The 26,309-nt window shown below is 37.7% G+C and overlaps 2 protein-coding genes across 2 annotated transcripts in view; one reads left to right on the top strand and one right to left on the bottom strand.

Annotated features, from left to right (window-relative positions):
• Positions 1-991: 991 nt before the first annotated feature.
• On the bottom strand, positions 992-25,243 carry LOC110442991 (probable glutamate--tRNA ligase, mitochondrial). The gene is made up of 14 exons (XM_021486916.1): positions 25,010-25,243; positions 20,909-20,981; positions 19,871-19,908; positions 13,546-13,593; positions 12,756-12,926; positions 12,058-12,132; positions 9,002-9,094; positions 8,373-8,467; positions 8,214-8,268; positions 6,568-6,681; positions 5,727-5,887; positions 3,863-3,938; positions 2,578-2,844; positions 992-1,861 (listed from the first exon to the last, which is right to left on the bottom strand). The coding sequence occupies exons 1-14, from the start codon at positions 25,241-25,243 to the stop codon at positions 1,754-1,756; spliced, it is 1,608 nt and encodes a 535-aa protein (XP_021342591.1). The 3' UTR covers positions 992-1,753.
• Positions 25,244-25,387: 144 nt separating this feature from the next.
• LOC110442902 (mitochondrial import inner membrane translocase subunit TIM14-like) overlaps positions 25,388-26,309 on the top strand; it is an 8,096-nt gene continuing 7,174 nt past the window's right edge. The window contains exon 1 of the mRNA XM_021486769.1: positions 25,388-25,522. Within this exon, the coding sequence (XP_021342444.1) occupies positions 25,517-25,522 (6 nt within the window). The 5' untranslated portion in view covers positions 25,388-25,516. The remainder of the gene's footprint in view (positions 25,523-26,309) is intronic.

Raw genomic sequence — 26,309 nt, 5'->3', positions numbered from 1 at the left:
CTTACTAAATCCCGGAACGACAGGTTAAGTGAACGGAAAGGCTAATCTTGTTCAATCAGCTAAGTTGATAATATTTACAAATAAAACGTCCCGAGACAGTAAATAATGACGTTTAATATTTAGTATCAAAATCATTAAGCGGCCAAAATCAAATCACCAACAGCCATATGTTGTTTGTTTGCCAACTCCTGTTTCTGGGGCGTACTAACGGCAGGATCAGATGCCCAAAATGATCATCATGACCTGGTCAATTTTAAAATATATTTCTTCTAAGCTAGAAACTAGAAACTACTGCTGGTTTGGAGTAGAAACTTATTCTGAACCTCATATGACTCTTAAATATTTGAAATATCTGTAATTTTCTGCTTAGTTTATTCATCAATGTTAACCAAAATACCAAGGTATTCCTTTTCAGGTACAATTCATCTTCGCAAGCCAAGCAAGAAGCAACCAATCAAATAATATGATTCTATACCTTTCAGTTCTTAAAAAGTTGTTTTTAAGTATTTGACACTTTTGACCCCTGTGACCTTGAAAGTGGGTCAAGGGAATTTTCGTTCTCAAACTTTGTTGGACTCTTACCAGTCACATATTAAGATTCTATACCTTTCAGTTCTTCAGAAGAAGTTGTTTTAATTATTTGACACTTTTGACCCTTGTGACCTTGAAAGAAGGTCAAGGTCATTTCCGTTCTCAAACTTTGTTGGACTCTTACCTGTCACATATTAAGATTCTATAACTTTCAGTTCTTCTTCAGAAGTTGTTTGAATTATTTGACACTTTTGACCCCTGTGACCTTGAAAGAAGATCAGTCATTTTCGTTCTTAATCTTTGTTGGGCTTTAAGCACGACAGATGCTGCACCATGACATAAGCAACACAGCATAAACTCACCTATGTGCTTTATACTGATTAATCACATATAAAGTGCATTATGATAACTGTGACTGAATGATTTTTAAATATCAAGAAAAAAATACATGAAGACTTGAAACTGTCATTGTATATTTTATTTTTCATCAAAACTTAACATGAAAAAGACTCAAATTCTCAAAAAATAACCCTCTTTTCTTCCCTTTTTTGTTACTTTAATGCATTTAACAGATCTGTGACCTGTATCAAAGGTAATCTTCCACCCAACTTACAAGGCAAAAAAAATGTCTCTCCAAGCCTCAGAGTTCTGCATTAGTTGCTTTGATTTTTGTTTTACATATTGACTCCATGTGACCTCCTAGAAAGCTGATAAATGGTAGTCCTTTTTTAAGGGGTGGGTGGTGGTGGTGGTGGGAGGGAGGGTTTCATTCTCTTATTCTTATATGTGAAATGAGAAGGGTTGTCTAGACATCCCAGACCAACTACACTCATCCCTGGAACAAATAGCATGTCTATATACAGCTTTATAGTTCTGTTGAGAAGTCATTGTGTTTATTTTACACATATGACTCCATGTGACTTTGAAATTGAGGACAGACTTGATAGCCATCTACCACTGAAAGCTTAAAGGCAAATATCATGACTCTAGAAATCGACAGACACTTTAGTAAATTTGATTATGATGGCTTCTTAAAGAAAAGGATGCAGACACACGGCAAATGTACCCATCCTGACTATGGGAGCAACGTCACAATGATTTGTATGTAGTCAATGAACAGCCAAGAAGCATTACGACTTCACAGTGAGTGTTACAGGCGTAAACAACTATGATGAACAGGAGTCGGGTTAATATGATCAAGATGTGGTATCAATAACATCTGTTATCCCTGTACAGCACTGGTATCAATGAGGTCTAAAGCCCGCTGTAGACGGTACAAACTTTGTTTCCTTCCCAAAGCAGAAATTATTTCACCAACTCTTGGTCCTTCCTGTAATGCAAAATGAAACAATTACCGATATACAAATACAAAAATTCAATATTGGATACTCATGCATGCATGGGGACAATTGAATTCCACATCACATGATCAGCTGTAGAGTAGTAAAATATTTCCACAGTAATGCATGTACTGCAGGAATAGGGGACAATGCAAGCTTCAATTGATAAATTTCTAAATTCTGACAATTTTAAGTAAACACACAAAAAAATCGTTAAGACTTGCAATGGGGGTTAAAAAACAGTCCAGATTACTCTCCTTTTAGATTCATTTAAAATAACAGACAGTCCAGATTACTCTCTTTTTAGATTCATTTAAAATAACAGTATGTATTACAGTACATGTGTGTGCTTATATTACAAACTAGTAATGGTTATTGTTACATGAAAGAAAATTTGATTATTTTTTTTTACATGTATGACATTTTTTAAGAAACGCTGATCTTCAGGCAAAATCATGGATAAATAAAGAAAATGATTTTTGTCACCAATGTAAGAGTGTTTTACCTAACAAAGTAAATGATGCCTTATACTATCTGCTGTACAGTCTGCCCAGGGTTAATAAGGTAAGGGGTAGTACTTGTAGCATGCATACCCATCACCAGTATACATAGTTTCTTCCTGTGTCCGACATACTAACAACAAACTTAGCCAGAGGTTTCATCAGGATTGAAAACTTTGATGATGAATGGGGGAAAAAATGCTTACCACTGTAGAAAACAGGACATATCTCAGCACCGGCATAAACTTGTTCACTCCAATTTTTGAACTTTTTGCTTTCTTGATAAGTGCTGTATGAATACTTTCAACGTCAACCTGTTCCATGGTTTTAACAACTTCCAAGCCAGCGTTTAAAATTATGCCACAGTCTGCACCAGTCTTTTCTAAGAAGTCGGCGATATCAGTTTTATCAGGCATTTCCCACAGAAAGATGAATTGTTCTCCAAGGAGATCCTCAGGCCTTGTGATTCTTTCCTGCAATTGAAAACAAAATGTAGCACTTATATCATTTTACCAAGATGCAGACATATCAACTTAAAATGAAAAAATAAATAAAAAAAATAGAAAATAAACTAGGGCAGGTACACTCTATGAGAATATTCAATGCAATCTGACAGAAATTTTCAACAATGAGTGAGAAGGGTAGATAATCAGCAAGGAAAAAGAGGCTAAGAAACAGCAAGGAAGGAAGTGAAATTAGAGTATAAATTGTGTTGGATTTACCTGGTTTGAAATGTAATGAGTGAACTGGTTCAATGTTTAAATGGCTGACAGCAGACAGTGTACCAGACTACTGGGACTTGTTACTACGATTCAGACCATATACACAAAGGGTATATACAGGATCTGCTTTATTGTAGAGCTTGTTTAATAGGATTTAATAGGATTTAATAGGATTTTTGCATAACCAGGCATCACTGCCTCTATATCCACATCAATATAATGTGAAATACATTGTTGTAAAAGAAAAATTTAGTCTATTTATAAAATGGTGTATGATAAATTTCATCTCGAGATCTTTCCAGAATTTTTTCTCAACATTAAACATAATATGAAATGAAATAACATCCTGAGGGAGACTTTTCCAGGCCTCTCTGAGTAAAGTAATGTCTTCTAACATTTCAATGGTAATGTTGTTTGAGTAATTTTTTACTGCGTCCCAGAGGTTTTCCAAGTGCAGCGAAATCGATTAGACTCTTCCCCAAATTTGGATCCAGTGTAGTCTCTCGTTATAGCTAATATTCTTAAAAACAGGGAGCAGTTTTGTAGATCTTCTTTGGATATTTTCTATCTTTTTTTATGTTTATAATCTTGTGTGGACTCCAAACACTTCCAGCATACTCTAGATGCTCTAGATACAGTGCTTTAAACAGATTTGTAAACATTTGTTCGTCCAGATATACAATTGACCACCTTATGACACCTACGGTGCTGTTGGCTTTGCTTATTGATTGCTTTCTCTGCTATAACATAGAAACTGTTTAATAGTTACCGGTAAGGCCCATTTCAGCACATAACAGATGTGTTCCTCATCATAAATATGCTTCCCCAGTTCTTCATCTGACAATCTGAAAAAGAATTAGTCATGAAAACATCATGTATTCTATCACAGAATTAACTTTTTTCAAGCCCCCTAAGGTACATATTTACTTTTTAGCCAATTGAAACAGGGGAAATCATTGACATGAATATTCATAAATGACATGCTCATTAAAACACCACTACAGTTTACATGAAAAATAATACATCAAGGTTATTTAACCCTTTCACCCCAGGTAACTTTACTAGACTCTACCATTGCTCTATCTGGATGAGTCCATTGTGCTCCACAGTGGTGAAAGGGTTAAGGTTCCCTGTACCACTGCCAACTAAGTGTACACTGTAACTAAGTATAGGAAACTGTTACAGCATGATTATAGCTTTGATAACTCCTTTCTGAAAGAAAACCATACCTAGTGGGTCTTTTATGAGAAATGATAAAGATAAAATTAACAACATATAATCAACGAAAGTGTTCTGAGTGTTAAAAACAAGAGGCCCAGAGGGCCTGTATCGTTCACTTGAATATCTAAGCAATAATGGAAAAATATTCTCCAAAATGAGATCCAAGGGAATATGCCAGACCCCAAAGCCAATTCTTGTAGCATATCTGTATTAGATTTTTCATGCCAAGCAATTTTTTGTATGGTTATGGAGTGGGGATCTCAACTGTTTCAAAGATATTACCCGGAAACTAACTCCTTAGGGGTGGAGAAAGTCCCCAGGGCCTATTTTTACATCAATCTTGTGTTTATCTCTCAATGCCCAGCGATGATATCTATGCTTATTGGGTGGGGATCTCAACTGTTTCAAAGATATAACTCAGAATCTGAGTCCCTAGGGGTAAGGAAATACCCCAGGGCCTATTTTTACATCATGATTGTGTTTATCTCTTGATGCTCAGCAATACTATATATGGTTATGGGGTAGGGATCTCAATTGTTTCAAAGATATTACCCGGAAACTAACTCCTTAGGGGTGGAGAAAGTCCCCAGGGCCTATTTTTACATCAATCGCGTGTTTATCTCTCAATGCCCAGCGATGATATCAATGCCTATTGGGTGGGGATCTCAACTGTTTCAAAGATATAACTCAGAATCTGAGTCCCTAGGGGTAAGGAAATACCCCAGGGCCTATTTTTACATCATGATTGTGTTTATCTCTTGATGCTCAGCAATACTATATATGGTTATGGGGTAGGGATCTCAACTGTTTCAAAGATACAATGATCCATAACATACAATATTGACCCCAACAGTCCATCTACCACCATCCTGGGCCTTTTGGTTATTATGAAAAAATTGTTTGAAAATTGTTTTACCATTGGATCCCTGTGACCTTGAAAGTCGATTAATGTTGTTTGTTTGAATAAACTCTGTAGCCCTTCCTCCCAGCATGCTATGGTAAGACATTATCCCCTGGGCATAATGGTTATTCAGAAAAAAGTTGTTTAAAGGGTTTTTTATTCATTTGACCCCAGTGACCTTGAAAGTGGGTAAAGGTCATTCATGTGAACAAACTTGGTAGCCCTTCATCTCAGCATGCTACTGGCCAGATGTCATCATCCTAGGCCTCTTGGTTATTCAGCAGATTTTGTTTAAAGTAAAAAGTTGACGACAGACACTGCGCCGTGGCATAAGCTCATTGAGCTACAAATGTAACAGATACCAGCTTGTGATCTCCAATGTTACATTATGACATCACAATACAGATTGTGTCACAACCATGGGAATCCTAGTCCCATTTATACTGCTATGACTGCAGTGGACTTTACATAAGCCAGGGAAGATGGAAAGTCCCTACATAGAGATAGGTACCTGTTTTTGTAGTGGTCTCTGATCAGCCCTATAGTATGTTGAACAAGCTCCTTTTCACCTTCCTTTGTCTCAAGCTTTGCCAGTAAATACTGTCTGCTCAATATTTCTAAATTATGTGGGCCTAGTCGACCAGAATGGGAAGTCACATTCTTTAAATGGAACTGTTAAAAGAATGAAATATTTTTTTATTTGAATCATGTACAACATTAGACGGTGTGATTGCTTTTATGATGAAAAGTATACGTGGTATATCCTCTATATAAGGACTAGCTCACACTCAGTAATAAGTCAAACCTAGTCTACACTAAACACATATAAATAATGTAGACATATTTCCTGAATGATTCAAAAGAAGCCGAATTTATGAAAGCTGTCTTCAGTACAAAAGCTGTATTTATTTCATTTATTTATCAGCAGGTATATATATATGACACTCTTAAAATACAGTTGTGATGTCATCTGAAATCATACATGAGGTTTGCATGAGTGTGACAATAGGTTCACCTTATGCTGTCCAATAAGTTAATTGGGTCAGTGAACCCCAATAAAGAATCAGCAAAAGAGGCACTCAGAGGGGACTATTTTTTAAGTTAAATATCAGCCCCAAACTGTCTAATAAGTGAGAGAAGGAACGAGCCTCAACACTTGTCCTTTCTCTCACTTATTGGACAGTTTGAGGTTTATATCCATAACATAACTTTCAACAGTTAATAGGTGTTTGACGTGCAAACACATATTTATTATCTGAGACTGTAAACAACCAAAACAGTACGGCTATAATATTTATCCACATACAGGTAGTAACACTAAGCAGAAGCTATTATCAGATGCAGCATGTTACCTTCTGTATGAGCTGTTCCAGAGGGAAACAGACTGGATATGTGGCGGACGTTTTGAACCCCCCTCCTGTCAAAGTGAGGTAATTTAACAGCACCAATGGAGCGTATCCTTTCCTCTGTAACAGACAACAAAGTTAGCTAACAACTTCAAATTTCAATTTTAAGGGAACTATTAAAAAGAGGACGAAGAATATGTGCTTTTCTGACTAAATCAATTGCAATAAAATAAGACTTTGCTAATTGAAATTTCTGTTTATTGTTTGATATTGGATATATTGTGAGTGTGTTGATGTATAAAAGTGCTAATCCATTTAAATTCGAAAATGCACTAAACTTTATGAGTGCAGGAATAAGAACATTTTTATATTAATGACTAATTAAGTTTTAACATGTCTGACATTTGTATCCTTAAAAAGGTTCAAGATTTGAAACAAACTTGATAGCCTTTCAACATGGAAATCCAAAGGACAAAAATCATAATACTGAATAGATACCACAAGACTCTTTCATGCCCAGTGGTGCAGGATCGGGAAATTTTACCCAAGGGTTTTACTTATATTGTGTAAAACCAGAGGTTTGTCGAGGGTTTAGCACCAATTTGAAAATCCTGAGGCTGGAATTACCCTACCCTTCACCCATGGGCATGAATAAGTAGCTTTCTCTCATTTCAATCACCAGAAAAAGCTCAAAAACCACAAAGCAGCATTATTATTTCCACATCCATTGTCCCATTGTCAACCATGTTAAATGGGTGCAAGATAGACATTTGTTACACCCCTTTCTTGTCCTGAATAGTTCTATCATGCACAGGAATGAGAGAAAGATGGTTGAACACCATGCCATGGCCTAAGTTAACTGGCACTTCAATTTATGTGAGGTGAAATCTAATCCATCCTGGCTGTAGAAATAGATTGTTGCGTTTTCAGAAGGAACCAGTTACATTAAAACAAGGGTAAAAGGACCTCTGATGGTATGTGTCCAGTATCTCAGTCATAAACCTGTTTCTGTATACATACTCTATAAAAGGTGTACATCTTTTTTCTGAATAACCATGTGGACACTTTTGCATTATGACTCTTTAAACTGATCGCACTGTGGAAATTTCCACATTATGACTCTTTAAACTGATCGCAATGTGGAAATGTTTGCATTGGCAATGCTTCAGAAGCCTATATATTCTAGAAATGTATAATCTATATGAAACATGAATAGATTTTCGCGTGTGGAGAACTTTTCTTGCTCATATGATAAACACAACATGAAACAAAAATATTTTCACTTGGTGTGGTTTGGTTTGTTTGCATTTTACGCCTTAATAACATCTATGGTCATTTAAGGACATGCTGTGTTTTGGTGGTGTAGGAAAGCCAGAGTTCCACCACAGACCTGCGGCCAGTATCTGGCGACTGCCCCATGTAGGCCTGGAACGCACAACCAAATGGTAGAGGGTTATAGTGATCAAGATGGTCAGACACCTTAACCACTCGGCCACCACGGCCCCACTAAATATTTTCACATAGCTAAAATTTCTACTTTTACAGGACCATGAACCATACAGTATCAAAACCATAGATTTAAAAATGTGTTTGAAATGTTTAGGTAATGTAGAAAAAACACTCATCAAAGTCCAGTCTGTATCCAGTATTACCTTGAAATAGTCCACACCGATATCTCCCTGCCGCTTTGATAACTTAGTCCCATTTCTGTAAACAATAAGACTATGTGAATATTTCTGCATTTTATCTTATAGACAATCTGGACTTAGGTGATTATGCAATATTTCCGTACGAAGAGGGGTCATACTCACGGATTCAATATGAGAGGAAGGTGAGCTAATGCGGGTGGGTCCCAGCCGAAGGCCTGGTATAAGGCCAGGTGTTTAGGGGTCGAGGAATGCCATTCCTGTTGTAATAAATATCTTTAGAAAGTTGAAAATAATAGAGATGTGCATCATAGTTCTTAAGTTAAACTCAACAAAACGGCCAATCAAATGATCAAAATTTCCTATTATTTTATAGCTGAAATGTAGTAGACATTCCACGAAATGAATTTATGGTAATGACACTTTTGTTGTGCTCAGGACAGAACAGAGTGTATCTGACATCACTCATGATTAGTAAGCAAAATATTTGTTTTGACCAAGTTCTTTGAAACCCCTAATCATGTTTTTTGTCATTTGATTTTACACTGTATTTCAGCAAGGTTCATGTATAAACAGTAACACAAAATAAAAGACAATAAAATTACATATTTCATTTCTTTATATAAATAACTTTAAATTTCTTCCTTAAAAAATGTAAATAAAATTTATTAAAATAATGATGATGTTGATCTATCATCTAATGACCAAATACTCCATTAATCACATGACTCACTTCTGTGCCCTACTTTATGACATCTGATCAACCCTTTTTGACCTATGAACTATTGACCTACTTCTCCTCGCAGCACATGTGTAATCTTCATGTGATGATCGTCCACAACGTTTGCAAAGTGGTAGGTGGGATACCCATCTGCCTTCAGCAGTACCTGGAAAAATAACTCTGAATATCAAAAATAAAAACTGCATGGGCCAAACACATGATGGAGGGACCTTTGCAAGTAAAGAGGTCGAAGTATAAATATATATGAGATTCTCATGATATCAACAGCAAGCTAATTCTAAGGGTTTGTTATACCATTGACGTGTTTTACTATAGTTTTAAGCCAATATCAGGCTAGTAATCAATATACATACATAACGGTTGTAAGCTTGTGTATAGGTATAGGAGATAAAAAATTGTAGTAAAATGCAGTAGATCATAACTCTAGAAATATTTTATTAATAAAATTACAATATATAAACTGACCACAGATTTAACTTGAATTCAGTTACACAGGGTAATGGTGAAATTCTAAGGGACTACATATATTGATTGTGTGGGACCAGTACACAGTATAGTGTATGTGTTGGACCAGTACACAGTATAGTGTATGTGTGGGACCAGTATACAGTATAGTGTATGTGTGGGACCAGTACACAGTATAGTGTATGTGTGGGACCAGTACACAGTATAGTGTATGTGTGGGACCAGTACACAGTATAGTGTATGTGTGGGACCAGTACACAGTATAGTGTATGTGTGGGACCAGTACACAGTATAGTGTATGTGTGGGACCAGTACACAGTATAGTGTATGTGTGGGACCAGTACACAGTATAGTGTATGTGTGGGACCAGTACACAGTATAGTGTATGTGTGGGACCAGTACACAGTATAGTGTATGTGTGGGACCAGTACACAGTATAGTGTATGTGTGGGACCAGTACACAGTATAGTGTATGTGTGGGACCAGTACACAGTATAGTGTATGTGTGGGACCAGTACACAGTATAGTGTATGTGTGGGACCAGTACACAGTATAGTGTATGTGTGGGACCAGTACACAGTATAGTGTATGTGTGGGACCAGTACACAGTATAGTGTATGTGTGGGACCAGTACACAGTATAGTGTATGTGTGGGACCAGTACACAGTATAGTGTATGTGTGGGACCAGTACACAGTATAGTGTATGTGTGGGACCAGTACACAGTATAGTGTATGTGTGGGACCAGTACACAGTATAGTGTATGTGTGGGACCAGTACACAGTATAGTGTATGTGTGGGACCAGTACACAGTATAGTGTATGTGTGGGACCAGTACACAGTATAGTGTATGTGTGGGACCAGTACACAGTATAGTGTATGTGTGGGACCAGTACACAGTATAGTGTATGTGTGGGACCAGTACACAGTATAGTGTATGTGTGGGACCAGTACACAGTATAGTGTATGTGTGGGACCAGTACACAGTATAGTGTATGTGTGGGACCAGTACACAGTATAGTGTATCTGTGGGACCAGTACACAGTATAGTGTATGTGTGTAGGTGAAGGAGGTCACAGAGAAGTGGTACACAGTAGGGTGTATGTGTGTAGGTGTAGGAGGTCACAGAGAAGTGGTACACAGTATAGTGTATGTGTGTGGGTGGTCACAGAGAAATGGTACACAGTATAATGTATGTGTGTAGGGGGTCACAGAGAAGTGGTAGACAGTATAGTGTATGTGTGTAGGTGGTGTGGGACCAGTACACAGTATAGTGGATCTGTGGGACCAGTACACAGTATAGTGGATCTGTGGGACCAGTACACAGTATAGTGGATCTGTGGGACCAGTACACAGTATAGCGTATGTGTGTGGGTGGTCACAGAGAAATGGTACACAGTATAATGTATGCGTGTAGGGGGTCACAGAGAAGTGGTAGACAGTATAGTGTATGTGTGTAGGTGGTGTGGGACCAGTACACAGTATAGTGTATGTGTGTAGGTGTAGAAGGTCACAGAGAAGTGGTACACAGTAGGGTGTATGTGTGTAGGTGTAGGAGGTCACAGAGAAGTGGTAGACAGTATAGTGTATGTGTGTAGCTGTAGGTGGTCACAGAGAAGTTGTACACAGTATAGTGTATGTGCGTAGGTGTAGGAGGTCACAGAGAAGTGGTACACAGTATAGTGTATGTCTGTAGGAGGTCACAGAGAAGTGGTACACAGTATAGTGTATGTCTGTAGGTGTAGGAGGTCACAGAGAAATGGTACACAGTATAGTGTATGTGTGTAGGTGAAGGAGGTCACAGAGAAGTGGTACACAGTAGGGTGTATGTGTGTAGGTGTAGGAGGTCACAGAGAAGTGGTAGACAGTATAGTGTATGTGTGTAGGTGGTCACAGAGAAGTGGTAGACAGTATAGTGTATGTGTGTAGCTGTAGGTGGTCACAGAGAAGTTGTACACAGTATAGTGTATGTGCGTAGGTGTAGGAGGTCACAGAGAAGTGGTACACAGTATAGTGTATGTCTGTAGGAGGTCACAGAGAAGTGGTACACAGTATAGTGTATGTCTGTAGGAGGTCACAGAGAAGTGGTACACAGTATAGTGTATGTCTGTAGGAGGTCACAGAGAAGTGGTACACAGTATAGTGTATGTGTGTAGGTGGTCACAGAGAAGGTGTACACAGTATAATGTATGTGTGTAGGGGGTCACAGAGAAGTGGTAGACAGTATAGTGTATGTGTGTAGGTGTAGGTGGTCACAGAGAAATGGTACACAGTATAGTGTATGTGTGTAGGTGTAGGAGGTCACAGAGAAGTGGTACACAGTATAGTGTATGTGTGTAGGAGGGCACAGAGAAATGGTACACAGTATAGTGTATGTGTGTAGGAGGTCACAGAGAAATGGAACACAGTATAGTGTATGTGTGTAGGAGGTCACAGAGAAATGGTACACAGTATAGTGTATGTGTGTAGGAGGTCACAGAGAAATGGTACACAGTATAGTGTATGTGTGTAGGAGGTCACAGAGAAGTGGTACACAGTATAGTGTATGTGTGTAGGTGTAGGTGGTCACAGAGAAGTGGTACACAGTACAGTGTATGTGTGTAGGTGAAGGAGGTCACAGAGAAGTGGTACACATCCTACTCACCGGATCTCCTTCATTATGGTTAATGACTATGTGTCCATACACTTTGTCGTCCCACGACTGGCTCCAGTCATCAACCTGCCAACATACCCCAAAATAGGAGAAGGCATTTTATTCACATTCAGTATATATTAGTGTGGACTTTGACCATGTCATTAGGATTAGAATGTCAAATATGGGTGCTAAACTTCAAGAAACACAATTTATATATAAGGCAATTCAAGGGTTCAATTTCATTACATTCATGACCTAAGGAAAATGTAAAGAAAAAATAACCACATTTGTTACTCTTCTTATCAGTTAATAAGCTATCAGGGTAGGTAGTGCTATATATGTATTGACTATTAACAGTGTTATACTGGATTTAAATACAATTTTGTTCATGGAACAAATCAATGAAATTTAACCTGACAAAATGTTAGCGCTGAAGTACATTTGTACACATACATGTATTAACTACAGGTTAATACACTCATTAAATATTGTAGTGACTACAGAATATGTTTGTTTTGTGTATGCCTCAGCCATTTATCTGGTTTGAGAAATCACAACCAGAAGATTTAGGGACAGACATAGAGATCAGATCACCATGTGGAGACTAAGAGTAGCATCATTTTACAACAGGTAACAACTGTAATACGGTATTGTTTCATAATGAACTCTACAGCGTGAGGACTGTACTTTTATCTAATTAGACTTACCCTCAATCGTACCACCCATGGAATACCTTGGGACTTTTTTTCTTCAATTTCATCCGTTGATAAACTTCTACATTTGTTGTCATATTTTGGAATCTCTTTCCTTCTTGTAGCTTCTTTCCTCAGTAATTTCAGTCGATTCTCTGAGCAGAAACAAGGGTAGGCAGCACCTTTCTACAGCAGAAACAAAATACGGTCCTGTTTATCTCACAAATTCAGGCTTAAGTAGTGTACACACTAACATAGAACAGGTACTAGCCTCATCTGTCAATACACCCATAATGTAAATTATATTTTACCTGTAACGATTATAATAGTCAGCCTTACCTTAAGCAGTATAACATATCTTACCTGTAATGATTATAGTAGTCAGCCTTACCTTCAGCAGTATAACATATCTTACCTGTAACAATTGATCAGCCTTACCTTTAGCAGTATAACATATCTTACCTGTAACGATTATAATAGTCAGTCTTACGCGATATACCTTCAGCAGTATAACATATCTTACCTGTAACAATTATAATAGTCAGTCTTACCTTCAGCAGTATAACATATCTTACCTGTAACGATTATAATAGTCAGTCTTACCTTCAGCAGTATAACATATCTTACCTGTAATGATTATAATAGTCAGTCTTACCTTAAGCAGTACAACATATCTTACCTGTAACAATTGATCAGCCTTACCTTCAGCAGTATAACATATCTTTCCTGTAACGATTATAATAGTCAGCCTTACCTTCAGCAGTATAACATATCTTACCTGTAACGATTATAATAGTCGTCTTACCTTGAGCAGTGTTTCTATGGCATCCAGGTAAATATGTTTCCTCTCTGACTGGAAATACAGAGTAAAAATTTTACATATTAACAGTTGTTTATTTCATTTTAATCAAAAGACAGCATTACCACACAGGTAAAACTTCATAACAATTTATCATAGACAAGTAGATATAAACAGACAGGTGGGAGTAATAGGCAGGTAGTTGATATAGACAGGTAGGCAAAAAAGACAGGTAGTTGATAGAGACAGGTGGGAGTAATAGACAGGTAGTTGATATAGACAGGTGGGAGTAATAGACAGGCAGATGATATAGACAGGTGGGAGTAATAGACAGGTAGATGAAATAGACAGGTAGTTGATATAGACAGGTGGGAGTAATAGACAGGTAGTTGATATAGACAGGTGGGAGTAATAGTCAGGTAGATGATAGAGACAGGTGGGAGTAATAGACAGGTAGATGATAGAGACATGTGAGAGTAATAGACAGGTAGTTGATAAAGATATGCGAGAGTAATAGGCAGGTGGGAGTAATAGACAGATAGTTGATAAAGACATGTAAAAGTAATAGACAGGACAGAGTAATAGACAGGTAGTTGATATAGACAGGTGGGAGTAATAGACAGGTAGATGATAGAGACAGTTGGGAGTAATAGACAGGTGGGAGTAATAGACAGGTAGATGATGTAAACAGGTGGGAGTAAAAGACAGGTAGTTGATAGAGTTTGGTGGGTGTAATAGACAGGTAGTTGATAAAGACATGTTAGAGTAATAGACAGGTGGGAGTCATAGACAGGTAGATGATGTAGACAGGTGGGAGTAAAAGACAGGTAGTTGATAGAGTTTGGTGGGTGTAATAGACAGGTAGTTGATAAAGATGTGTGGGAGTAATAGACAGGTAGTTGATATAGACAGGTGGGTGTAATAGACAGGACAGAGTAATAGACAGGTAGTTGATAAAGACATGTTAAAGTAATAGACAGGTGGGAGTCATAGACAAGTAAATGATATAGACAGGCGGGAGGAAAAGACAGGAAGTTGATAGAGATTGGTGGGTGTAATAGACAGGGAGTTGATATAGACAGGTGGGAGTAATAGACAGGTAGATGAAATAGACAGGTAGTTGATATAGACAGGTGGGTGTAATAGACAGGACAGAGTAACAGACAGGTAGTTGATAAAGACATGTTAAAGTAATAGACAGGCGGGAGGAAAAGACAGGAAGTTGATAGAGATTGGTGGGTGTAATAGACAGGTAGTTGATATAGACAGGTGGGTGTAATAGACAGGTAGTTGATAAAGACATGTTAGAGTAATAGACAGGTGGGAGTCATAGACAAGTAAATGATATAGACAGGCGGGAGGAAAAGACAGGAAGTTGATAGAGATTGGTGGGTATAATAGACAGGTAGTTGATATAGATGTGTGGGAGTAATAGCCAGGTAATTGATAGAGATTGGGGGGTGTTATAGACAGGTAGTTGATATAGACAGGGGGGAGTAATAGACATGTAGTTGATATAGACAGGTGGGAGGGATAGACAGGTACAATGTAGATGTTATAGGCAGGTGGGAGTAATAGACAGGTAGATGAAATAGACAGGTAGTTGATATAGACAGGTGGGAGTAATAGACAGGTAGTTGATATAAAAGGTGGGAGTAATAGACAGGTAGTTGATATAGACAGGTGGGAGTAATAGACATGTAGTTGATATAGACAGGTGGGAGTGATAGACAGGTACAATGTAGATGTTATAGGCAGGGGGGAGTAATAGACAGGTGGGAGGAATATGCAGGGAGATGATAGAGACAGTTGGGAGTAATAGACAGGTAGATCATATAGACAGGTGGGAGTAATAGACAGGGGGATGATATAGACATGTGAGAGTAATAGACAGGTGGGAGTGATATACAGGTAGATGATATAGACAGGTGGGAGTAATAGACAGGTAGTTGATATAGACAGGTGGGAGTAATAGACAGGTGGATGATATAGACATGTGAGAGTAATAGACAGGTGGGAGTGATATACAGGTAGATGATATAGACAGGTGGGAGGAATAGACAGGTAGTTGATATAGACAGGTTGGAGTAATAGACAGGTGGATGATAGAGACATGTGAGAGTAATAGACAGGTAGTTGATAAAGACATGTAAGAGTAATAGACAGGACAGAGTAATAGACAGATAGTTGATATAGACAGGCAGAAGTAATAGACAGGTAGATTATAGAGACAGTTGGGAGTAATAGACAGGTAGATGATATAGACAGGTCGGAGTAATAGACAGGTAGTTGATAGTAATAGACAGGTGGGAGTAATATACAGGTAGATGATATAGACAGGTCGGAGTAATAGACAGGTAGTTGATAGTAATAGACAGGTGGGAGTAATAGACAGGTAGTCAATATAGACAAGATGAAGTAATAGACAGGTAGCTGGTATAGACAAGATGGAGTAAAAGGCAGGTGGGAGTAATAGACAGGTAGTCAATATAGACAAGATGGAGTAATAGACAGGTGGAAGTAATAGACAGGTGGAAGTAATAGACAGGTAGTCAATATAGGGGGAGGAATAGACTAGACAGGTAGTGAATATAGACAAGATGAAGTAATAGACAAGTAGCTGGTATAGACAAGATGGAGTAATAGACAGGTGGGAGTAATAGACAGGTAGTTGATATAGACAGTTGGGAGTAATAGACAGGTAGATGATAGAGACAGTTGGGAGTAATAGACAGGTAGTTAATAAAGACATGTGAGAGTAATAGACAGGTGGGAGTAATAGACAGGTAGTTGATAAAGACATGTAAGAGTAATAGACAGGACAGAGTAATAGACAGGTAGTTGATATAGACAGGTGGGAGTAATAGACAGGTAGATGATAGAGACAGTTGGGAGTAATAGACAGGTAGTTGATAAAGACATGTGAGAGTAATAGACAGGTAGATGATATAGACATGTAAGAGTAAAAGACAGGACGGAGTAATAGACAGGTAGCTGTTATAGGCAGGGGGGAGGAATAGACAGGTAGATGATAGAGACATTTGAGAGTTATAGACAGGTAGTTGATAAAGACATGTAAGAGTAATAGACAGGACAGAGTAATAGACAGATAGTTGATATAGACAGGCAGATTATAGAGACATTTGGGAGTAATAGACAGGTACATGATAGAGACAGGTGGGAGTAATAGACAGGTAGTTGATATAGACAGGCAGGAGTAATAGACAGGTGGGAGTAATAGACAGGTAGATGATAGAGACAGTTGGGAGTAGAAGACAGGTAGTTGATAAAGACATGTGAGAGTAATAGACAGGTAGCTGTTATAGGCAGGGGGGAATAATAGACAGGTGGGAGTAATAGACAAGTAGATGATAGAGACATGTGAGAGTAATAGACAGGTGGGAGTGATATACAGGTAGTTGATATAGACAGGTGGGAGTAATAGACAGGTAGATGTTATAGGCAGGTGGGAGTAATAGACAGGTGGGAGTAATACGCAGGTAGATGATAGAGACAGTTGGGAGTAATAGACAGGTAGATCATATAGACAGGTGGGAGTAATAGACAGGTAGTTAATATAGGCAGGTGGGAGTAATAGACAGGTAATGATATAGACAGGTGGGAGTAATAGATAGGTAGTTGATATAGACAGGTGGGAGTAATAGACAGGTGAATGATAGAGACATGTGAGAGTAATAGACAGGTAGTTGATATAGACAGGTGGGAGTAATAGACAGGGGAATGATAGAGACATGTGAGAGTAATAGACACGACAGAGTAATAGACAGATAGTTGATATCGACAGGCGGGAGTAATAGACAGGTAGATTATAGAGACAGTTGGGAGTAATAGACAAGTACATGATAGGGACAGTTGGGAGTAATAGACAGGTAGTTGATAAAGACATATGAGAGTAATAGACAGGTAGCTGTTATAGGCAGGTGGGAGGAATAGACAGGTGGGAGTAATATGCAGGTAGATGATAGAGACAGTTGGGAGTAATAGACAAGTAAATGATAGAGACAGTTGGGAGTAATAGACAAGTAAATGATAGAGACAGTTGGGAGTAATAGACAGGTGGGAGTGATATACAGGTAGATGATATAGACAGGTGGGAGTAATAGAGAGGTAGTTGATATAGACAGGTGGGAGTAATAGACAGGTAGTCAATATAGACAGGTGGGAGTTATAGACAGGTAGTCAATATAGACAAGATGGAGTAATAGACAGATGTGAGAGTAATAGACAGGTGGGAGTGATATACAGGTAGATGATATAGACAGGTGGGAGTAATAGAGAGGTAGTTGATATAGACAGGTGGGAGTAATAGATAGGTGAATGATAGAGACATGTGAGAGTAATAGACAGATAGAGACATTTGAGAGTTATAGACAGGTAGTTGATAAAGACATGTGAGAGAAATAGACAGGTAGCTGTTATAGGCAGGTGGGAATAATAGACAGGTGGGAGTAACAGACAGGTAGATGATAGAGACATGTGAGAGTAATAGACAGGACAGAGTAATAGACAGATAGTTGATATAGACAGGCAGAAGTAATAGACAGGTAGATTATAGAGACAGTTGGGAGTAATAGACAAGTACATGATAGAGACAGTTGGGAGTAATAGACAGGTAGCTGTTATAGGCAGGTGGGAGTAATAGACAGGTGGGAGTAATAGACAGGTAGATGATAGAGACATTTGAGAGTTATAGACAGGTAGTTGATAAAGACATGTGAGAGTAATAGACAGGTGGGAGTAATAGACAGGTAGTTGATAAAGACATGTAAGAGTAATAGACAGGACAGAGTAATAGACAGATAGTTGATATAGACAGGCGGGAGTAATAGACAGGTAGATTATAGAGACAGTTGGGAGTAATAGACAGGTACATGATAGAGACAGTTGGGGGTAATAGACAGGTACATGATAGAGACAGTTGGGGGTAATAGACAGGTACATGATAGAGACAGTTGGGAGGAATAGACAGGGACATGATAGAGACAGTTGGGAGTAATAGACAAGTAGATGATAGGGACATGTGAGAGTAATAGACAGGGGGGGGGAATAGACAGGGAGATGATAGAGACAGTTGGGAGTAATAGACAGGTGGGAGTAATAGACAGGTAGTTGATATAGACAGGCAGGAGTAATAGACAGGTGGGTGCAATAGACAGGTAGATGATAGAGACATGTGAGAGTAATAGACAGGTCGGAGTGATATACAGGTAGTTGATATATACAGGTGGGAGTAATAGACAGGTAGTTGATATAGACAGGCAGGAGTAATAGGCAGGTGGGAGTAATAGACAGGTAGCTGATATAGACAGGTGGGAGTAATAGACAGGTAATAGACAGGGGGGGGGAATAGACAGGTACAGGTGGGAGTGATATACAGGTGGGAGTCATAGACAGGTAGCTGATATAGACAGGTGGGAGTAATAGACAGGTAGCTGATATAGACAGGCAGGGGTAATAGACAGGGGGGGGGAATAGACAGGTAGATGATAGAGACATGTGAGAGGAATAGACAGGTGGGAGTGATATACAGGTGGGGGTCATAGACAGGTAGCTGATATAGACAGGTGGGAGGAATAGACAGGTAGCTGATATAGACAGGCAGGAGTAATAGACAGGTGGGAGTAATAGACAGGTAGATGATAGAGACATGTAAGAGTAATAGACAGGTGGGAGTGATATACAGGTAGCTGATATAGACAGGTGGGAGTAATAGACAGGTAGCTGATATAGACAGGATGGAGTAAAAGACAGGTAGATGATATAGACAGGTGAGACTAATATAAAGGTAGTCGGTATAGACAGGTGTCAATGGACTCTAGGTCAGTTTTGACTGCAGGTATTACATGGGAAATCAATAAAAAAAATATGAAAATAATGATGAGACTGTTTGTTCTTTTAACATTCTACATCTGTATTAGCACACAAGACAAAGTGAAAGGATAATATTATTAGGTAAACTACTGGTATAGTCAGTCTTGCTTCATTGATTCTCGATTGTTGAGAGTGTAAAGGCAAGATAGATAGTGGAAATCTTACGAAACTCAAATTATTTTGTCCAAATATCTATAACTGTATGTTAATTAACATAGTGCACAATTTTATTAGTTAGATATCATATTTTTCCTACCCACTTTGTATCATTATTGCAATTAATTTACTGGGAATTGAAAACTGATTTAAAATATCATACACGTTATAAAAAGAAACTGGAAACTTAGATAAATCAATTGAATAAAACAGATGTTCTTATTATCTATAATTATACTTTATTAAACATAATCAAGATTGTTATAATTTATACTGATCTCACCTGGATGTAGGGTCCATAATTGCCTCCTACCAGTGGGCCTGTGGTAGAAACAGAAATCTCAGATGACAAAGCCCTTGTTTAGAAGCTAGCTACCAGAAACCCTGTAAGATCATTAACATTGAGGGTTTTGAAAAACAAGAGACCCATGGGGTCTATTAACCTGGTTAAGTCAAGAGGTAGGGTATACATTACATTAACTTAACTATATGCACGTTAGTTGTCTATTAAACTGTTTAGCATAAAGGTTCTTTTTAACACAATTGACCTTGGAAACTTTGAAAGCAGGCCAAGTAGGTTATTTAACAGAACAAACATTAACATCCTTCATCCAAACAATGTACATGCAAAGTAACATAACTATAGGTCTTACAGTTCTGTAGAAGAAGTTATTTGTATGATCTATCAATACATTTGACCTGGGAGACTTTGAAAGAAGGTCAGGGCTAATTATTTAAACAAACTTGAAATTTACCCCAAACCTTCCCCTGATGTGGGAATAAAACATTGACAGACTAAGAATAGATTAATTGCATATTGTTTGACAACTAGTTCCCAACACTGGTTTAAGGCTGAACACTACATATGTTACTGAACTTGAAGTTTCACACATATATACTCTATATGTTGGTTTCCTGCTGCCTCAACAACCACATGTTTCTGAAACTGAATCTGTTGTCGGTCATTTTAGTAAAAAAAAAAAAAAAAATTTAGCCAAAGATTAGAATAGACTCAGCAGAAAACAAAATAGCAGTGGCCGTACTATTGGCATTCGGGAACAGCAACATGAGTTTTACCCATCGCTGGTTTTGTCATTCATCTTTTTGATATACATATAATATCAATAGAAAATACAGACATTAATGATAACATCCTATCAATTGAATTTTCAGCAAGATTTTGCCACCAATGTCATTTGCCAATTCATTAATGGCATCCTTTTAAAACAGAAAAAATATAATGAAATTATTTGGCTAGCTGACTGACCTTTTTTTTTGTCTTGTGACAGACTAACGTTTATTTTGGCTTAATTGTGTGTACCTTCGTCTGGAGGTATTCCTGCCCAGTCGAGGTCATCCATTATACTCTCTGTTGCTCCCTCAACTTTCCTGGTCTATAATAAACAATACAAAGAATTAAATATTGTTACATCAAATATATACATGTATAACATGAGAAAGGGAAATGCAGAGCCAGACCGCCATTTAAACCTACATTGTAGGACCCTCCTAGCTCGTGACAGATGCTCTACCAATGTTCGCCGTCTACCTGCCCTGGCTACTGGCACTTTATTCACTTAGCTCGAGTTTTCTCTGGCCCTGATACCAGACTTAGACATTTTGACAGATATATATTATATAGTTGTATTAATTAATAAAGAAATGTTTCTCAACCTTTACAAATCTTTGGTACGTCCAAACTAGTTCCATCCCTAAAAGATCTCTCTTACCCTGAACATTTTTGTTGGCATCACTTGAATATAGAAGACTAAGAGCATGATATGGTAGAAATCTATAAGCTGATAAAAACACCATAGATATAACTAACCAACAAAGCAGGGAGCCCTCGACAATCTCAATAGGAGGGGGAACTCGAAAAAACTGAAAAAACAAGAGGCCCAATGGGCCTACATCGCTCACCTGGTATAAATCTCACACTTGTAACCTTAAAAGTGATCTAAACTAAAGCTACAGGCAAAATATCAGTATTAATGATTAAAATTCATTCAAAAGAACCTGTTATTTTTTTTTTAAAACAGTTCACCCCAGTGATTGAAAGTCGAACAAAGTCATTATGTTGAACAAATTTTATAGCCTTTCATCTCAGGATGCAACTTGCAAAGTATCAACATCCTGGGACCCATGGTAATTCAGAAGAGGTCGTTTAAAGATTTTAAACAAATTTGACCCCTGTGACCTTGAATATAAGTCAAAGTCATTCACTTTAACAAACATGGTAGTCCTTGATCCCAACATGCTACTGACTAAATATCAACATCCTGAGCCTTTTGGTTATTCAGAACAAATTGTTTAAATATTTTGAACATATTTGCTCCTTGTGACCTTGAATATGATTCAAGGTCATCCATTTAAACAAACTTGGTAGCCCTTGATCCTAGTATGCTACTGACTAAATATCATCACCCTGGGCATTTTGGTTATTCAGAAGAAGTTGTTTAAAGTTTTTAACATATTTGACCCCTGTGACCTTGAATATTGGTGAAGGTCATTCATTTAAACAAACTTTGTAGCCCTTCATCTCAGCATGCTACTGGCCAAATATCATCACCCTGTGCATTTTGGTTATTCAGAAGAAGTTGTTTAATGTTTTTCATATATTTGACCCCTGTGACCTTGAATATAGGTGAATGTCATTCATTTGAACAAATTTGATAGCCCTTTACCCCAGCATGCTACTGGCCAAATAGCATCACCCTGGGCATTTTGGTTTTTGAGAAGAAGTTGTTTAAAAATTTTAACATATTTGATCCCTGTGACCTTGAATATGGGTGAAGGTCATTTATTTGAACAAATTTGTAGCCCTTTATCTAAGCATGCTACTGGCCAAATATCATTATCCAGGGCATTTTGGTTATTGAGAAGAAGTTGTTTAAAGTGTTTTTAAGACAATTGACCCCTGTGACCTTGAATATAATTTAAGGTCATTCATTTGAACAAACTTGGTAGCCCTTCACCCAAGGATGCTACTGGCCAAATATCATCTCCCTGGGCAGTTTGGTTATCGAGAAGAAGATGTTTAAAGTTTTTAACATATTTGACCACAGTGACCTTGAAAATGGGTGAAGGTCATTAATTTTAACAAACTTTGTAGCCCTTCATCCCAGTTTGCTTCTGGCCAAATATCATCACCCTAGGCCTTTTGGTTATTAAGAAGAAGTCGTTTAAAGTAAAATATTGATGCCGGACACCGGACTGACGACGCGCCACGGCATAAGCTCACTTGGCACTTTGTGCCAGGTGAGCTAAAATTTGGTATACGACCAACATTAGGGGATATGCTTCACAAATAGAATTGTAAATATTTGGAATCAACTCCCTACAATTGTGGTAGATTCCTCAACGTTAAATGTTTTTAAATCTAGACTCAATAAGCATTGGGTCAAACATCCAATCCAGTTTTTACCATCGTGCTACTAATATATAATATTAAGTGGTATACACCTCCTCTGTGCAATCTCTAAATAAGTGAATGTCTATGAAGAAGCGTCAACAGAAGCAATGAATTATGTTTACAAAGACGCTGACCACCATGAACCATATATCTGGTGTGGAATTTATCTGTCAAAATGTCTTTTAAGTCTCAGGTGTACATATGTCAGGGCCAGAGGAAACTTGGGCTACGCATCCCAACGTACAACATTACCAAAGAATCTGAAAGCTCCTTCCACAACATGACCATTTGACTGTCGATGATGGCGTTGTACTGATATGTATTTGAGAAATGCTGAAATCTTTGGAATCAGAATCCTTTATTGTACAAGTTATAAAGTTAAGGGTTCGGCCCGAAATCCCATTCGCCCTAGGTTGTTTCGCACTAGGTTGGTTTCACCCTAAAACAAAAATATCAGGGCAAAAAATTGTTTGGTATTTTTTTTTAATTTTAGTAGTTTTAGGTCACAAATTAAGTCTTCTTGGCATGGTCTTCCATATCATTAAAATTACACACCAAAAAAGTGTTTGTCTTGTTTTTAAGCTAATGTGACAAACGGCAGGGACGACTACAACTCCACCCGTGAAGAACTCATCAAGGTAGACTTAGAGGAAATGGTAAATAAACGTGATGTAAACCAGGCGTGGAAAAGTCTTACAGATTTCCTTTTTATGATTATTGACAAGAACATACCTGTACAGTATATAAGACCAATCTGACAAACGCCAAAAACAAATCAAGTTTAGACCAGAATAAATCTTTACCAGACTATTCAAATCTCACATTTTGAGTACGCCTCTGTAATTTGGTCATCAATGTAAATCAAGGACCAAAGGGCTATAGAAAGTATTCAACGCCGAGCTACTAAGCGTGTATCATCACTTAAGGATAGATCATATCCGGATAGACTTCGTACTCTTGGATTACCAATACTAGAATACAGAATGGAAAGGGCATGCAGATATGATCCAGGTCTTAAAAATTCTGAACAACATAGACTGCCTTGATAAGGACAAGCTGTTCAAACTACAGAGCAACAAGGGGACATTCTTAAAAGCTGTTAAAAAAAACGCAGTAGAAAGCATCAAACTGCCAATTAATTATTTCAGTAACAGAGTTATTCAAATTTCAACCATGGAATTCGCTACCCGAACATGTGACCTCGGCTCCATGTGTTAACTGTTTTAAAGACAGGTTAAACAAGCATTGGAAAAACCATCCACGGAAATTCGAGCCGTATCAGTTCGCGGGCAGTCAATGACATTAATAGTTTCTGACTCGCTTCTGATGTGTGTGTTCTTTTTTATAACTGTATTGTAGATCTATACAGAAAATATGACTCTAACCTAAGCGTTACATAAATAAGTCTAAGAACCGCTATAATACCAAGGGGAATTTATATGATCACGAAGAACTGTATAAAAAAGTACATATATAATGTTAATAGTTAATTACAATTATTGAAAATTAACCTGATTGCACAACCGGAAGGAGGTTGTGTCCAGGAGAAATTTATTGACAAGGATCATACATCTTACAGAAGCCATTGACTTAACTCAATGTCAACCAGTGATTCAGCAGCTGTGAAAACCTGACTCAGCTCTCACATTCTCTACATGAAATATATCTAACACCAATGTAGAAAGTAATTGATAAGTTTAGTTGACATATTTAAATATTAATTATTATATTAGCGTATAAATTTTAAAAAAAATATTTAGGGTGAAACAACCTAGAGCGAACGGGATTTAAGGCGAAACAACCCTTAGCGCGAACGGAATTTAGGCCTAAACAACCCATTACCAAAGTTAAGCTAACAAAACTTCTAATTGTCGTTAACAACCGAGTAGTTTTTACAGTAACGACATTCCTCTGTATTTGTTCTTTCCTCATTTAGACGCGTGGTCTAGCTTGTTGCTTAACTTCGTTTGTATTTACTTTAATTCTCGAACTATTTATGTACATTTATACCTGATCTGTGTCTTCTATCCTCAAAATAAAGACTCCTTTGCGGGATTTCGCTTGGCAATAATTGTAAAAGGCTGTTCTTAATGATCCCAAATGAAGATATCCTGTAGGACTTGGGGCGAAGCGTACCCTCACTAAATCGTGCTGAAAGTAACTGCTTCCAGTCGAAAACCTACAACATGATAACCCTTTTCTCCAAAAGATTCTGAAAACCGTGTTCCTCATGGGCAGCGCCATTTTGATTATCATAAATGAGCATATTACGACATGTAAAATCACAAAGGTTTGCCATGTTCATGATTTCTTTCGAGTAAGATAATTATGCATTCACCAAGATTGCATATAAAATGCTTTGAACAAATAATTTTCAGATTTGTTTTTTACGACAACAAACCGGAAACACATGTCTGCCATTCATGCAACCATGGACTGAGGTGTCATCACCCACTCTAAAACCTCATACACCGGCTGTCTTTTCGCTGAATTGATACAAAAATATTGAAATAGAAAATGGCAGTAAGTATTTGCACACCATAACCTTGGTAACGTGTCTTTGTTGTTTTGATAAAGCATATTACAGTGGTCAAACTCCAGTTACCCTTGACCAGAGACATGGCTGATAACTTAGAACCTTGTGTAATTTTGATTGTATAATGAACACGGAATTACTTTTAAGAAAAGATCAGGGTCATTGGTTTAAGTCAGCAATGAGGGAGGTTTGGCATTCAAGTGCATACGACAAAAAGCATAGCTGTCAAGCCTCCCTCATTTGGACCAAAATTTACCAATCTCCAATTCCCTCATTCAAGTCCAAACTCACACAAACTCAAAATATACATCATGTGGTCAAATGATCTCCAAGTAACTGCAGGGTGGTTGTTATGACGATAGCAGTTGTTTTGTGAATCAAAGGAATGTTTTTGGAGTTATTTTGATACATAACAAGAGGCCCATGGGCCTTAACGGTCACCTGAGTCCTACAGTATTTATTTTTATTGTTGAAATATGTACCAATTTGAGTAAAAAATAGTTAAGTATAATGTTAACTTAACTTTGTCAGGACCATGAGCTGATCATTCCTAGACCGATTTTAAGTGCGATCGGCCTATTTTAGAACTTGTTTTTAAGTTTGAAATAGGTATTTACAAAATAGCGGCCATGGCAGCCAAATTGTATTTCTGATTGACCTGAAAAATAACAACACTTTGTCAGGACCATGATTCGATCATTCCTACAAAGTTTCAGTTCAATCGGCCAAGTAGAACTTTACTTTAAGTTTGAAATAGTTTTTCAAAATGGCGGC

The sequence above is a fragment of the Mizuhopecten yessoensis genome, unplaced genomic scaffold (genome assembly GCF_002113885.1).
Source record: "Mizuhopecten yessoensis strain PY_sf001 unplaced genomic scaffold, ASM211388v2 scaffold1945, whole genome shotgun sequence".
NCBI lineage: Eukaryota > Metazoa > Mollusca > Bivalvia > Pectinida > Pectinidae > Mizuhopecten > Mizuhopecten yessoensis.
This window is presented reverse-complemented; position numbering and strand designations above follow the sequence as displayed.

Coding starts and splice junctions, on each gene's coding strand:
- LOC110442991 (XM_021486916.1), bottom strand. CDS start 25,243: ATGGCGCTGCCCATGAGGAACACGGTTTTCAGAATCTTTTGGAGAAAA. Junction 20,982..25,009: donor GGATAGAAGACACAGATCAG/GTATAAATGTAC, acceptor TGTTTATTATAG/ACCAGGAAAGTTGAGGGAGC. Junction 19,909..20,908: donor AGGAATACCTCCAGACGAAG/GTACACACAATT, acceptor TTTCTACCACAG/GCCCACTGGTAGGAGGCAAT.